This window comes from Ptychodera flava, chromosome 3 (genome assembly GCF_041260155.1).
Source record: "Ptychodera flava strain L36383 chromosome 3, AS_Pfla_20210202, whole genome shotgun sequence".
Classification (NCBI taxonomy): Eukaryota; Metazoa; Hemichordata; class Enteropneusta; family Ptychoderidae; genus Ptychodera; species Ptychodera flava.
Genome location: NC_091930.1, coordinates 17,595,903 through 17,612,599, shown reverse-complemented (window position 1 = coordinate 17,612,599; position 16,697 = coordinate 17,595,903). Strand labels below are relative to the sequence as shown.

General features: G+C 38.0%; 1 protein-coding gene and 1 long non-coding RNA gene across 2 annotated transcripts in view; one reads left to right on the top strand and one right to left on the bottom strand.

The window, feature by feature from the left end:
- LOC139129666 (uncharacterized) overlaps window positions 1-16,697 on the top strand; it is a 396,232-nt gene that overhangs the window by 170,951 nt on the left and 208,584 nt on the right. The gene's annotated exons all lie outside the window — the stretch shown is intronic.
- Window positions 919-16,569, bottom strand: LOC139129652 (large ribosomal subunit protein mL39-like). Its single transcript, XM_070695320.1, has 10 exons — window positions 16,190-16,569; window positions 14,844-15,041; window positions 11,003-11,142; window positions 10,136-10,235; window positions 9,042-9,216; window positions 7,831-7,963; window positions 7,558-7,590; window positions 6,944-6,994; window positions 6,162-6,209; window positions 919-2,872 (listed from the first exon to the last, which is right to left on the bottom strand). The coding sequence occupies exons 1-10, from the start codon at window positions 16,239-16,241 to the stop codon at window positions 2,798-2,800; spliced, it is 1,005 nt and encodes a 334-aa protein (XP_070551421.1). The 5' UTR covers window positions 16,242-16,569; the 3' UTR covers window positions 919-2,797.

Here is a 16,697-nt window from a genome sequence, read left to right as displayed (position 1 = left end):
TATTCTAACAAGGCATATGTGTGTTGTGTATGTGTGTGTGTCTATATATCATATATATATATATATATATATATATATATATATATATATATATATATATATATATATTATATATATATACACTTTGTTTTGAAAGGATCCGAAACTTCGATTTTGATAGTATATGTCATCAACATCTAATGTCTACATAATTGTAGATAAGTAAAACAAACGAAAAAGTATAAAGAACGTTTTCAATAATAAAGAGAAAACAACGGAATGTCAGTATGTCCTTGTACCTGCACGGTTAGTACAGCGCCCTCTACATTAGTGTGATATCAAGCATATTGAAGTGTACGTATACCCAACCCGAGATCAATGGAAACAAGGATAATTTCCAGCACTATTCCAGTATGAAAGAAATGTAGGGAAATTTTGCTCTGAGCTTGTGTCATGAGTATACATCACTCTTTTCTAATCCTGCCAATCACATTACATGTATATTCTGAAACCTAATGACTGTTGTCATTGAAATTTAAAGCTGTCAGTCAAATGAAGCAGTTTTTTATCATCTTGTAGCCTACATGAGCATTAATAATTAGTTATGTATGACTTTCAAAAAAACATTAAAATAATTCATACAAGTGATGTGAGAGTTGTGGAATCAAACTTTTGATGAAAAAATTTCTCTTTAAAGCAAATGATGCAGAAAATATAGATTTCTTTTTCATATTTGGTCTCTCACAAACATAATGTGATGGCACAGATTTTTTGTCGTTTTTTTTTCTCGCTTACAAGATCACGCAGCCATAATGCCAAAGGCAGTAAGACACCAATGAGAATTTCACAGTACAGAACTGGAAAATAAATGCGATCTTATAGATACTAAAATGTTTTCTTGTTGCAATACACAAACTGTATAACTCAAACACAAAGAAATCATGTCGCATATTTCACTGCAAGATTTTATTAGAAATATTTGCAAATCCCATGAGTTTTACAAAGATGGAATCCAGACAAATTTCAACATTAAAGTGTACCGTCAATGCAATTTTACAAATGAGGCTGCAAGACTATTACAAGTGCATAGTCACTGCAATGCACATTATACACATAAATGGTAATGAGGCATTTTGGCTTTCTCATTTGATGCATGACACAGTTTTAGTGGAGCACGTTTTTTATGTGTGTGTGTTGTTCCCGAAAGTGAAATTAGTTATGAACTCCTGTAACAATGGTAATAAAACAAAAATATGTTTGCTGTGTGTTGAAGTACAAGCTCCACAGCAAATTTGCTACAGGTGAACAGTAAAATATTTGTCAAGCTATATAACAAAGATGGCATTCAGATGTACAAGTCTTATGTACAAAACATATCCAAGACCTCCACCACACTATGCCATGAAAGCATGAAAATTCCTCACAAAGGTTTTCCAATTTATTCCTTGAAAACGTTTTCAGTAACATGCTGCAACTTTATAACTCTATATGTGAACCATATTAAAATAAATAGTTGGCCTGATGAATATTGTTTATTGCTTCTACAGCATTAGGTTTTCATCACTGCTCTAACAATGCAAGTCAACACGTCTTGACAGGAAAACTGCATCATGTTCTGGCTTGGCATCATTTTGCTGTTCAGCCCAGAGTTCTTTCACGAAAGATACATCACTTCCATCTGGAACGTTGTATATGAACATGCACTCCCGCCAATAACCTTGCATTGTTTTAAATCTGTTCACCCCCAAAGTCCCTGTATACAGGTCCACACTCACCACAGATAACAAAGGGTTTGGACCAAACCATGCTGGTGGCATTTCTATTTCAACTGAAATAACCTACTTCAAAAATTGCCTTCCATGATCTTGCAACAACTTGGTGACACTTCTATGAGATACATGTATCCAATTACTCATTTCAAATGACTGAACCCTCTCACTGTTATGGTTTGGCCAAATTCTATTGTTAACTGAATGGAATTGAACCTCTACACAGAGAAATGGGATGAACAGCTTACAGATCACCATTCTGGGATTTTTTTCTGTAGAAAATAAACTCTTCAGACAAAATCTGGGAAGTAATCATACTGGAAAACACATCCTGATTTTAGAAATCCAGGGATTTATACCACTGTACAAGTATTTTTGAAAGGCTATCTGTTTATATTATTTATATAAAAAAAACATTTTTTTTATTTCACAGACCTTTAGGATAAAATAAAAACACGCTAGTTTCCTGGAAAATGAGAACACGAAATCAATGACACACATTTCTTTTTTCTTTAAAGAGCCTTCAGTAGAGATTTGGTGCAAAACTAGATGGCACACCTAAAGGACAGTGGGCCTATCTTCCCTATGTTGTTCATCAGTGCTTGTCTGAGGGTGCCTTCTGTGATGAGCAAATACAAACGAGCCACCTAGGATAGTGTTGAATTGTAACCTAGCTTTATAGCATGGGCCAACTTTTCTGCTGTCTTGTGCTTTGCCCGACCACTGTACACAGGATGTGGTAATTCAGGTTGGACACAAATTTAATGCGCCAGTACCAGTATGTTGATCAAACTAATGCCGAAATTGAAAGAATAATTGATCAAACCTATGCAACGTTAAGAAAAAAGCTTTTGTCCTGGCGCACACCATGCCAGTCGCTAGATGGAACAGTTGTCAAAAAGAGCGTCATGAATTTTTTATGAATACCAAATTAAACTGTCCCATGGCAGCACGCGGGGTGTGGCTCAAAACAGATTTAACCCTTCATCATGTGGAATAGTTGAGCCTCTCCACAGGGAATGGGGAGGGGGGGCTTAATGTGGCTGCAGTCAGACTGAAGTTTCCTTTTGTAATTGTGTGTCTTCCTTCTCTTCAATCCATGGTCCATCACTGTCTGTGTAGACCTGAAATAATATCACAATATATTCAAATGCATTTCCGGTGAAATGAGGGGGGTGGGGGTGGATGTTGTTCAGAAAATTATGATATGTATGCAGGGTTTTACATGACGCGCATTTCTGCGTCCTTTACGCATAAAACCGGACGCAGGACCCCTCAAAAACTAAACCACGCGTCCCTTGGGACGCAGCAATATCTGTTGCTGGTGTACACCTCGCGAAGCTGCTGAACACGTAAAACACATCCCAGTAAACCTTACCGACCCCGTACTTTAATGGAATGCTCCATAGTGCATTGGCCTCCACTGTTTCATAACCAATGGTAACCGCGGAAACAAATTCTATTGCTGTAAAAAGTTACTTTCAAAATGTAAACTGATTCTTAATTGGTCGATTTCTTGTTTGTGTTTATGCATCAGGGCGGGTCGTGTCAAAACAGGCCGATCTGCGAAAGTTTTTCGGCGGCCGCAGCAACCAGCACCATGCAGGTTTGGTCGAGGCCGAAACGGCAGCTACGCCATGCGATACTGATAATCAGGTCCCCCGACCAAGTCAGCAAAATTACGAACATTCAACAGAAGTTGATTCAATAGATTTACTATAAATGGCTTCGATATTCTGAAGAGCGAAACGTCATGGAGTGCGGTGTATGTTTGAAAGCAAATGTTACATGCCCGTTCATGGAAGGTTTTTGTAATTTTCAACATTCAACTCTCACACGTCATCAGGACTCGAAAAGTCGTCTCACAAGCGTTAAAATCCTAAGCATGAGGACCGGCAGTTGCAGGGTAAGAGCACAGTTACGAGTGGAGTGATACGTAGCGGTAAGAGTAACGAACTCGAGGCGTACGCTGCACAATTACGTACTGTTTACCTGATCGCTAAACGTGACCTTCCATGCGATGTATTCACTGACATCATTCATCTGCAGAATCTGAACGGCTTAGACATTGAATATTACAAACGTCCTCAGATAGTTATGGAGTTTGAAGAGTGTATTCAACGTGCGATCGAGAAGTCCCTGATTGATAGCATACATGCAAGTGACGTCATCGGTATAATGTTGGATGAGACTTGTGTTGTGACATTTCATTCATAAGAAACTTGCAATATATGTTCGATATATTCAGAATGGCGAGGCGAATGTTTCTTTCCTCTGTAACCAGTAAATTACAGATGCCACTGCTGCAGAGATTGAAAACGCCTTGATTGAATTTTTGACTAGGAAAGAAATCTGTGACGAGCCGTGAACAAAATATATGGACTAGGAACAGACGGGGCGGCCGTAATGACCGGCCGTTTGAACGGGTTTGGGTGCAAAATTAAAAGCCAGAAATCCCAACCTTGTTCAAGTGCATTGTGTTGCACATCGATTGAATCTTGCTGCTTCCCAAGCAGGCAGAGATATTGAATATTGCAAAGAATATCATAATATAATCCATTCATTGTATAAATACTTCATTGACTCTAGTGTGAGATATGACAAACTTAGGGAAATTCAAACTCTGTTGAATGGGAAAGCAAAACGAATTACTGAGGCTACATCTGTTCGCTGGCTGTCGGTCGAATCAGCTGTCAAGATGGTTTTCATCAGTTTTGAGCCAATTGCCTTGGCACTTGCAAGTGACAAAAAAGGGGGAAAGGCTGATGAGCTGTTGAAATTTATCTCTAATTCATTGTGTCTGCTATTCACTGCCTTATTGATTGATGTTCTTACTGTCATTGGAATTTTGAGCCTTACATTTCAGAAAGATTCTGTCACCTCTTATATCAAAAAAAGTGTTCAGTCTACTAGGGACACATTGAATAGAATGACTAATGATTCACACACTGTCAGAGACGTCTTTAATGATTTGGGTGATGTTCCTGTGAACTAGAATTTTCATGTAGGAATTATTTTAAGAAATATGCAACTATTTGCTGTGTGTTTTAATACTAATTGAACATAGTGAAGACCATGGCATTGATAAACTATAAAATATTTTTGTGAAATAAATTGGGACCCCATATTTTGATGTAGGACTCCCTTTTCTAACACCAGGAGTCCCAGGGACTCTCAAAAGTAAAAAGTGATGTAAAACCCTGTGTATGCTTGCATGGATTCACACATTTTTTTTTTCAAATATGGAAGTGACATACTGACCCTTTGAGCGCTGTAATATTTCCCACCAAAATTTTAGTGCAACATTTTACCAGTTTTTATGAATTTTTCTGTAATTATTTTGATATCTTAGGACCAAACGGACATCAAATTTCATTGGCTACAGTTTTTCATCAAAATTGTGGCAAAAATCTGAAAAAATTTGACTGGGGTTACGGCGACAAAAATTGACTTTGGCACTCAAAGGGTTACTAACTCTGAAACATTGATACCTGTGGTAGTTTGCACATTATTTTACCAATAACTGGTAAAACAGCATATTTGGATGCCAGGGACACACACACATCTGAGTGCCAAAGTCAATTTTTGTCGCCGTAACCTCAGTGAAAGAAATACGTTGTAACTACTAGCATTTTTGACAAAATCACTGTCTGTCAGAAAAGAAATCAGAATGACTTTGCTACATGGAGTAAAATTATAACTAAGTAAGACCATTACTGAGTGCATGTTATACTAGGACCACTTCCACATGTATTATAAAATAGCGCTGATCACAAATGATATCACATTTTCTCTCATTAATATGCATAAAATTAATATTTGTCCGCATTTCTGCTAGTGTTACAATTGCTACAAAACAATAAACTGATTCGTGTGAATTCATGGTTTTGATCACAAGTTACAACAACAGCCGTGCATACAACGACAAAATTTGTCCAAATTTCAGGCAGCGTTGTCCGAAGTCGCACGCGCACAGCTATATTTAGTAACAAACCTGAAATCACGATCAACGCTATTAGTCTATATTTGGCAAACCCGCTAAATACCAAACTGTGCAGATAAGACCAAACTTCAGATGGGATGGCCTCATGTCTTGACAGTCCTTGTATTCCAGGGGGATTTTACAACAATATTGTCTTGTCTCATTGGGAGCACATTTCTTTCACTGAGATTCGTGTGTAAATCTAGTATCAAATGGCAATAACAAGCAGTTAACACCCAAACATATAACATTTCTGAACTCTTTGTGTGAACTTCAGAATTTCTGAATTTTCTGGAAAATTTCATGACACCTCTTCATAACTACTTTAACACGCAAGATTCTTTGCATAAAACACTTTCTCCAAATATTTTCCATCACAATTCAGCAAGACGAGGGAGTTATTTCAAAATTATTTCAACTTTTACACTTACGGGTATCTTTGCTCTGTTTTCTATGGGAGTCAGGACTGTATGGTGTATCTGTAAGACAAGAATGGCATAAATTATCTTGAAAAGTTGCTACACTGTCCTGTTTTGTACAAAAGTTTTTCGCAACACAGTTGACACAAGAATTAACTCTATATCTGAAAAACTTACGGAATTGGTAATATGAATTGTTACTTCAACTTTCGCATACTATCAATTTTTCTGAATTTCCAGACAGTCATCTGAAAAAACTTGTGCATTATACATTCAATGACATCAATTTCAAGGATTTCCTGATTTTTACACAATTATATACAAATTTTCTGGCGATATATTTTGTTTCGCAAAGGAAATCTTCAAAACAAATTACTTTCTTTGATTTCAAGAGAATGTGACAATTTTACTCAAAATTTCTTGTACATCTGAATAATTTTGAAAACACTGAGAAAAATAGGTTTTTGTACAGTAGGAAGATCTTTCCTTGTAAAATGTACCATATTGATTGGAGAAAAGATTTCAACGAATGATTCTTTTCACCAAGCTGACTTTTACTCAAAGTCTTCGGTCCACTGAAACTCCAAAATACAAAAACTTTTGAGTTCAAAACACTGCCAAAATCAGACCTATTAATGTCTGTGACTGCTTCTAAGATCAAAGTGAACTTGAGCAAAGTCTTTTGACGTGCAAGTTCATCAACAGACTGAGAATACTGTCAGCAGGTTTGAGTATGATAACCACCCTTTCCAGAAATGTCCTGACCCTTATGGGCACAGCACCATGAAACTTACCCTGCGGAAATCTGATGGTAAAGCTACCCCTTGAAACCGTTGTAGTTTACCCTGGTGGTGGAAAAAATAATAACAGATCTTAATAAAATTGAACATATTGCTGCATAAAAAAGTAAAATGTATATTCTCTGTAGTTATACCAAAGAGTAGACTGAAAGATCAATTGCTTCTGGGCGCTCTCTTCGCTCCCAAGAGGGGGAGAGTATAAAGAGCACCCTCAAGCAACCGATCTTCAGTCTACCCAACGAGTAGCGGACCTGGACAAAGTAGTAATCAAATTTCACTTACTTAGGGGGTCTAGTTAGAATTACATGAGCAGTTAGGACACTGTAGGTAAACAGTTTTTGTTCTCAATAAGAAGTTTTCATTATTTGTGAAGGGGTGACAAGGTTGATTTTTTTTTTGAAAAAAATTATGACCAGTCTCATTTGGTTACAAGTGCATATTTGCACAAAGGTTATAGATACACAGGAATGAGCTGGTACCGGTCGTACAACTATGCATGTATGTACATACAACACATTAACCTGATATTAACACAGGCAGAAAAAGCAAATGAATAAAGCAAATTTGAAAACATAGTTTCAAACCAAGTAATAAATACTGGTACTTACATGTTCTGAATGGCTGCTCTTTATATTATGGACCTGGAGAGATTACAAAATCATACACAAGTAAAATAAGAATAAATCCAGCACAGGGAGAATACAGGTGGCTTGCTGAGCCACAAAGATAAGGTGGGTGGGCCATCAAAAACCTGCCATGGAGAACGCTGCTTCTTAATCTGAAAAATTTTACCACTCTTGATATTGAAATTTTTCACATGAAATAACTCTTGAAATGTCTGATCAACAAAACATTGGTAAAAGATTATTAATACCACTTACAGCCGTGATAGAGAAATTTGTTGCAAATCTAGTACTTGTTACCATAGGACCATCACTGACATCGACAAAGTCACCACAGCGATATAAAGTTGTTGTGGATTTCCCTGACTCGGTGATTTGCTTCTTTTTAAACCTGCAACAAAGGAAAAATGTTTTATCAATTAGCTTACAATCCACTTTCACCTCATATTAGCTGTATTTTCTTGGGAAGGTGGCGCTGTGAGGTCTGGGGGTCAAATGGTCAAACTTTTGACTTAATGATTCTCGGGAAATTACAGTACCTGCAAAATGGAAGATTCAAATCCAGCATACCGGTACACGACAAGCAGTAGCAATGCTCAGGCTGATTGCCATTGGTTAATTAGCATAACAAAATGGTGCATGAATCCTAGCCTAAATTGTATACTCAAAGGTTACATCAGGTCAAGGTTAACTTGTGGCATTGTTTTACATTTTTATTAGCTGGAAAAGTGATCTCTGTCTCATTTAATCTCATGCTGTTGACAGGACCAGATGGAAACAATGTAAAATTTTCCTCAGAGTGATTTCTCACTGCTGTTATTTCCACATCATATCACTGAGCAAATATTATTGAGAGACAAACACTTTGAAAACTTTGGTCAATGAAGTTGTGTATGACCAGCAAAAATTTACATTCTATTGACTTGAACTTCCTATCATTGTAGTGATGTTATTTTGCATGTCAAATTGCTATACCATCTTGGTCCTTTTTTTTTTGCTAATTGCGGTAAATCACCATAGCTACTGGTCTATGCTAGGAGTGTTTGGTACAGCTTGTAACTCATTGTCCTAAGCGCCTAAATTTCTCCCATTTCAAATCATAATGCCAGAAATATAAGAAACATTTCACACTAAGGCACGCAATTTCAAGTGGTTGGAAACAGCAAGCATTCTAGACTGTATAAATAACATCTTTCTGGGTCACTGGTATTTATCATTGAACTTGAATATGAAATGTTCCACAAAAGAAGGAGTTCAAATGTAATTTGATATCACAAAAATCCAGTAAACCTGAGCTTTCCTGCACCCAATGACTGAATGTATTTCTGTGACCTGGAAAATATTTTTGTGAAAATAATAGAGTTTTGCTCTCATAAGGCACTATCTAAGTATGCAATGATAACAAGCTGAAGTAAATCAGTCAATAGGTACAATCAATGTTCATATTTCTCACCGATTCCTCATCTTACCTGTTGTCCTGAAATATTTCCAGAGCAAGGTTTGTGTCGACGGCCAACCTCTCGAATGGCAACTCCTTCTCTTGCATCTTGAAGGCGTCTTGACTCAAACACATCAATTCTTGCAGTGTTGGACTCCAGTCGTCCATGTGAAGATCAACGTCGTAGCAGAAACAGCCGGCAGTCACTGAAACATTTGGAGCCGTGGTCATCAGGACATCAACGTGGGTCTCAGCATATTTGCCAAAGGGGATACATGACTGGGGAAACCTCAGTAAAGTGTTTACATCTACACTGAAGAATGCATGGCCCGCACTGAACAATGTTGCATATCACTATCATCCTAAAGGGTCCGACTGCTTCATAATGCTAATGAGGCCCCTCTAGAAAACCTGATTGTTTTAGTCATAAAGATTGGACCCAGCAGATGTATCAAAGCCTGGTGAAAAAGTTAATTTCTATCTTCAGGTTTTCTCTTTGTTCATTTTAATGTTTTTGTTCATACAAGATGATTCATAATTCAATTTCTTTATTTATCTTTTTGAGAAAGAAGAGAAATTTCAAGCATCCACGTTTTTGTAATCAGGTAATTCACTGTTCAAGTTAAAAGTTGCAAACTCTGAATTATGCAATTCTGAAAAAAACATGCCTAGCTGAACTCTGCCCACAAACTGTGAAAATGGCATCTGTGCATGTCATTCACTTCATGCATTATGATTGGTCACTGTTACACTTGCTTCTTAGACTTGCGTATAAACTGAGCTGATTCAACCACACAGAGGTATGATGATCACTTTTCATGGACCCGGACCTCTCTCTCTCTCTCTCTCTCTCTCTCTCTCTCTCTCTCTCTCTCTCTCTCTCTCTCTCTCTCTTTTCATAGACCACTCTCTCTCTCTCTCTCTCTCTCTCTCTCTCTCTCTCTCTCTCTTTTTATGGACCTCTATCTTTTCATAGACCATTCTCTCTCTCTCTCTCTCTCTCTCTCTCTCTCTCTCTCTCTCTCTCTCTCTCTCTCTCTCATATCAAAACTTCTCCACACAAACGTCAGTGATACATGTATTGTCATAAAAGGACCGTTCAAATGGCTGGCTGTAACAGCTCACCTGGAACATCCGGGGCTCTCACCAAATCAACAAAAAAGTCATCTTTGAAAGCACTGGCAATGATAGCACCTAGCATGTGTGAACAAGACCTCCAATATGCCTGTAGATGAAAAAGAGGCGAACCTCAAGACAAAGGAGAGCAAAATCCCTGTACAGACACACTGTTTCCGTAAACTTGCTTTCATGTTTATGGTCACAACAGACAACTCTACCATAGCCTACACTCTAAACAGAGTGCTTTGGCCTCGGAGTTATTTTTGCTGTCGCCACACTTAACACATGGAGTGTGGCCAAGGCAAAAAGAACTCCATTGCCAAAACACTTCATTTAGAGCTATAGGCTAACTATACCATGGATCAAGTTCACATTTAAACCTTTCACCACCATGGTTCGAACCGATCCCATAGTTTTCTGAGGTACAGTTGGACCTCTGGAGAGGCAAATCGGGCGAAAGGGATTAAACTGTATTCAACATGCAAGTCCACTCTTCCAATTACAACACATTTATTTTCTGTGAATATCCTAACTGGAAATAGCTACCTTTGGTAGGTAAAAATGACTCCAATTACCTTTGCATGACATATCTCATGGTATTTCTGTCAGTGTTTAGTATTTCAAAACCTGTATAGCGTACATGTAATCTTTTTCACTTGAAAATTAATGGAAGTGACCCAGTATTCAGTGAATGTGATGTGATATCTAAAAAGATGAGAGGTCATGCAGGAGTCAAAAAAATGGCACAACTACCATTTTGTGCTTTAATTCTGTAACAGATAAACCCAGGTAGAAGAATATGGCAAACAATTCACAATGGATTACAGAACAGCTTCTCAATTGATCTATGAACTTGTCCTTTGATGTACTGACCTTGTTGACCTCTTGTGGTTTGTCGCACTTGAAGTGAAGCAGCTCAACTTCACAATCCTCGGTCAAAGGTCGTAACATATCCCATACTTCTCCATTCACCAGTGCTAATGCTGATCTGTCCCGGTATAGTTTATTCAAATCTGTAACAGTAACAGCCAAGTTCATTTACAGACCTGCATTACACTTTTAAAGGTGTATTATCGGTTGCAATATTAACCCTTTGAGTGCTGTAATTTTTTCACATCTACATTTTAGTGCAACATTTTACCAATCATATGAATTTTTCTGTAATTACTTTGGAACAAAAGGATATCACATTTCATAGGCTATCAAACTTTTGTAAAAACTCTGAAAAAAACTGACTTCTGTATATTTTATAATGGCAACAAAAATTGACTGGCACTCAAAGGGTTAATTAATGCATGCATGTAGTCCTACCAAAGCACTATTTGCCGCTGCAGCCAAGGTGAACACACGTGAAAAAGAAGCTGTCTCAAAAAGGTACAGAATTTCTGAACACTTTCTATTTTACATCAACCGAAAAGCTACTCTGGTTATGGTGAAGTACATGCCACTACATATATGATAGTTTGGTTTCAAAAATATGTCTTCAAGTCAAGAAAAAACAACCAAGACCAAATTCGACTGCTTCCGACACCGGTAGTGAAGAGGATATAATGCTCGAAATACGGCAAAATACATAGAAAAGGCTTTCTGAAAAGAAAAGATGTCGTATATAGAAACAGCTAAATATTATCATTTTTTTCACAGAAAACAATGTATTTGTTATTGTGCACCGTCTTTCTTTGTACTGTATATTTATTTTGATATTAGGTGACATATAAGCCCATTGGGCTGGGAGGGAAAACATCATGTCACTATAATAAACAAAACTACTACTACTACTGTCCCGGTATAGTTTATTCAAATCTGCAATAGTAACAGCCAAGTTCATTTACAGACCTGCATTACACTTTTAAAGGTGTATTATCGGTTGCGATATTAACCCTTTGAGTGCTGTAATTTTTTCATATCTACATTTTAGTGCAACATTTTACCAATCATATGAATTTTTCTGTAATTACTTTGGAACAAAAGGATATCACATTTCATAGGCTATCAAACTTTTGTAAAAACTCTGAAAAAAACTGACTTCTGTATATTTTATAATGGCAACAAAAATTGACTTTGGCACTCAAAGGGTTAATTAATGCATGCATGTAGTCCCATCAAAGCACTATATTTGCCATATCCATTGGAGTAACTTTATGTTGGTTTTTTATTACATGCCTCGATGTGAGTGCAAATCAGTGCATTAATTTGAATAGGAACATCCGGGATGTTAGCGGGCCGGTGAACGATGTACTGACCGCTTTCCATGGTTACCTGCTCTGGTCAGTGAAGCTCTTCGACATTTTCGACGTCAAAGTAGACGCTCAATGCTAGATCTAAAATATCCATGCGCGCACTGCTATTTTGACTTTCGTTAAAATCTGTTTGATGCTGGTCCATAATGGTAAAATTGTTTGAAAATGCCCTGCATGTAACTAAATGTCCTATAGCATTAACTGTGAAGAGGCATGTAATACAAATATTATTGCCTGAATACATGGGTTTATGTGCCCTCGCAGCAGGAGACAATTTGCCCTCCTGCTGTCGGGCAAATTGTCACCTGCTCTCGGGCACATAAACCCATGTATTCAGGCAATAATATATAATATTTACTTCACAAAAACTTCACTGTCTGTCAATTATGGCAGCATACCTAGTCCATGCTAATGATCACCCTATACCCCTCCGCTACATCAAAACAGTGAGCTGCGCTAACTTTGAAACCATTCAACCATTATGAAGATTAGATATATTCAAGCAATTTGTGATAGGTCTGAAATGGTCTGATTTCTGATCTATCACAATAACCAAAGCTCAATATGTCGTGCTGCCAAACACATGAAACATGGTTGACTTTGATGATGGCCATGTTATTAACCATCATTGTCTTCAACCATCAAGCAGTCTAATTCTCCAGCCCATTGTCAGACCAAATTTGTCCCAATCAGGACAGATATTTATGGCCAATTGCGGATGTGGCCCTGGTCCCAAATATGACCAAGTTTGCTCACAGACTTTTTAAAGGTTTAAACTTATGGTTTGACCATCAAGTTTACATTTACTGGAAGTTTTCAATCCAGTCCTTATAATAACTATATCATCTCGTGTACAGTAAGAACAACATTTTTCCATTGATCAACTTCCGCTCCACAAAGGAGACCATGTCACCCGAATTCACAATGCTTTTACAACTAAGAGAACATATCTTCACAAAGTCTTTAAAAACGCCATATACTGATTATTTCTCCACTGCCAACGTATAAGATTCTGGCCGTACACCCATTAAAGATATGCTGAAGTTATCTCCAAACTGACAGTTAAAATAGTCAGTGACAATCATTATTAGCCCTTCTTGTGCGTGAAAGACAAAGGGAAAAGCATGAACAGTACAAACATCATGATGTTAAAGGTCAGAGGTCACATAGAACTGAATTTACGCCGGCATATTTTTTGTTGGGATCATAAGTGAACAGAAAATTAATTTAATCCTTGAGATGGTGCTACGTGCATGTTGGATCAATTTGGCCCTGGCCATTTGCTGATGGAATGAGACACATGTTGTGGGCACACATTGTCACATTGTATGGAGTTGATACTCACACAATGCTCATTGTACAATTGGCCTGTTCAGATTGACGACTTTGCGTCGGCCTAGGTCCGGACCTGGGCCGGGGCCGACGTAAAAAACCAATGTGGACACGCTGAGTCGGCCCTGGGCCGACACAGTTTGGTCCCGGTGAGAAGGGGGGTTCAGGGCCGACTCAGGGCCGACGCAAAATTTGGTCCAACGCAAATCGCCAGTGTGGACACGTTGCGTCGGCCCTGGTCCCAGTTGACCAGGCCTCCGCCATGGATCGAAGTTGAACTAGTCACCCTATTCACACAAAACAAACGACGTTTGAAACTAAAGTTTACACCTATCGAAAGTTTTCAATCCAGTCTTTACATTTTAATATCATCCCATGTACGCAGAGTTTCCCACCAACCTTAGTTCCGCAAACGAGACCATGTCATTCGATTCCACAGTGCACGTAATAGACTAGAGAGGCATGTCAAAAATGCCGCGCACTAGTTATTTCTCCACCGCGGTCTTATATATACCATATGCTCATCCAATAAATAGTGAAGATCTCTCCGATGATTAAAAGGGTGTGTGGTAGTCATATTTGCCCTTCTTGTGCGTAAAAACATAGGAAAATCATGAACAGTAGAAACAGCGTGCCATATTCAAATGCGCCATTTTGAACTTTAACAGGTCAGAGGTCACAAAGGAAGGTAAAGTTACGTCGGCCCTAATTCTGGTACCGGTAGGTGTGGACACGGACCAAATTTAATCCCAAAAGGACAATTATTTTGCGTCGGCCCAAATTTCAGTTGGGTTGCCAATGTGAACAAGATAAATGTTATATACTCATCATGATTGGCTACAATGTATGGGGTTAATATTCAGGTATGAGTGCTATAACTTTTCCCACCAAAATTTCAGTGTAACATTTTACCATTTTTTTTTAATTTCTCTGTAATTTTTCAGATAATTTTGGACCAAACGGACATAACTTTTCATTGATAACAATCTTTGATCAAAATTTTGGGAAAAATCTGAAAAAACTATTTTGATCTGAAAAAAGTTGTTAAGCTATGTGATATACTATTAAGGCAACGAAAATTGACCTTGGCACTCAAAGGGTTAATACTCATGATTGGCTACAAGTATGGTGTTGATACTCACGCATTGCTACATTGTATGGTGTTGATAATCCTTTGTTCATTATCAGTGTGCATGAGTTGTTCTTATCCAGTAGCTTCACTCGGATTTTTTCAATTCTTGTGACGAGAGATAACTGTCTCTGTTTTTCATTTTCAAATAAATGACTTTGTCTTGCACTCACTTCTGCATTGGTCAGCTTTGTGTTCTTACTATACCACCCTGCAAAAAATTAAAGCAATGAGAACATGCAGAACATGGATAAATAATATTTCCTAATATGCTAATTCATTGCATCACAACATTAATCAATCTGGGGATGGACAAGTTTGATATGGTTACAGAGCATACTAGTATTTCATCTCTCGGAACAGAACTCATTCCCTTCTCCATTTGAAATGGAAATCAATTTTTACTGAATTTCATCATGAAGCAACGAGGACTACTTATCAAAAACTGCAGGACCACTAGGTATCCTTGGGAGCACTTGACACTGAACGGATTTGCTTTTATTGTGATCACTGTAATGTTGAACAAATGCTGAAAATAGTTTTTCCGTATACAAGTGAACAGTCCAATGTGCTGTCTCAGTGAGTCAATTTAGGAATTTGGGGGCCAAATTGTTTCCATCAGCTTTACATCTGTACATGTGATATATAACATCTTCTTGCCTCGAAGAGATCGTATTTTAAGTCAGTGGAGGCTGGAGTGCCAATTTTCCTAACCATATCCTAGGCACAATGTTGATAACCAAGTGCCAAAAGTGGTGCATGATCTAGTCAAAATGGTTAAAAAATGATGGACCACTTCCAAAACCGTTTCACTGATGTAAAATAGCAAAATGGTGAAAAATGTCATTTCAAATTGATGCTGTAGCAGGACTATTTCAACTACTGTTGTGCAATAAAAATCGTGTACACATGTCTGCGAGGGCATTTTTTCACAATTGCTTGCTATGAGATATTCGTCCAATTCTTATCTATTCCTACCGTTATGGGTGTCATCAGTGCATTTCCCTCAATGCCTGAGCAAGTGAGTGCATAGCAATGCTAACACAACATATTCATAAAGATAGCAGTTTTAGACCAACTCGTAAATGAGCTTTCATTGTAACAGAGTTGTTGATATGTTCACACTGTTGCCACCAAGTTTCGAAATCTTTATAGCTGTCATATAATGTCTGACCTCCCCATAAATTGCAACAAATCCCAAAGCTGAAACATCCATATACATCATGTACATTATGCAGGGCGCTCATAGGTGAACTTGCCAATCAAGCTTGAACCGGGCATCAGATGTAGTGCCAGTACTGTACATACTGTGCCAGGCAACTGGCAAATACACTCGACCGTTCCACACGACACACTTACTAGCGCAAGGCATCCGTCTTAAACTGCTTAATGCCATCCGTCCCCGCATCATTGGACATCAACAACTGGGAGATCGAAAAGTAAAGTATAGGGCTTTCGCACCATCACTTGGACATGTGTGATTTGCTGACCTCTGACACGCGCGCAACCGAAGCACGCCATCCACTGACGATATATCACTACACTCGACCGAAGAATAAAGATTCGAAGCCGAGTTCTTTGTAAATTGTAAACATGCGCCATTATACTCTCTCAGTATTGGTAGCCGTTGAAAAGGAAAAAAAGAGTATATGTTGTGTAGATGTACTGTAACAGTACTTTTGAAAATAAGTATATTGCTATCCCTAATGTTTTCGTAAGCGCAGTTGTGACGCGGCGGTATATCAGTGGAACATTCTCGCACAGAGAACAGGGGAGTCAAGCTTCATATTTGCCCTGGAAGTAAATATTCAAGCCCATTTTATAGGAGCTTGTTTCCTTTACATTGTGACTAAAATGAAAATTTCGT

Excerpts from the sequence above, each read along its gene's own strand:
- LOC139129652 (XM_070695320.1), bottom strand. The coding sequence starts at position 16,241 with ATGATGCGGGGACGGATGGCATTAAGCAGTTTAAGACGGATGCCTTGC. Across the intron at positions 7,964-9,041 it reads GAAATATTTCAGGACAACAG|GTTTAAAAAGAAGCAAATCA; the intron begins GTAAGATGAGGA and ends CCTTTGTTGCAG. Across the intron at positions 6,995-7,557 it reads AGAGCAGCCATTCAGAACAT|GGTAAACTACAACGGTTTCA; the intron begins GTAAGTACCAGT and ends TTCCACCACCAG.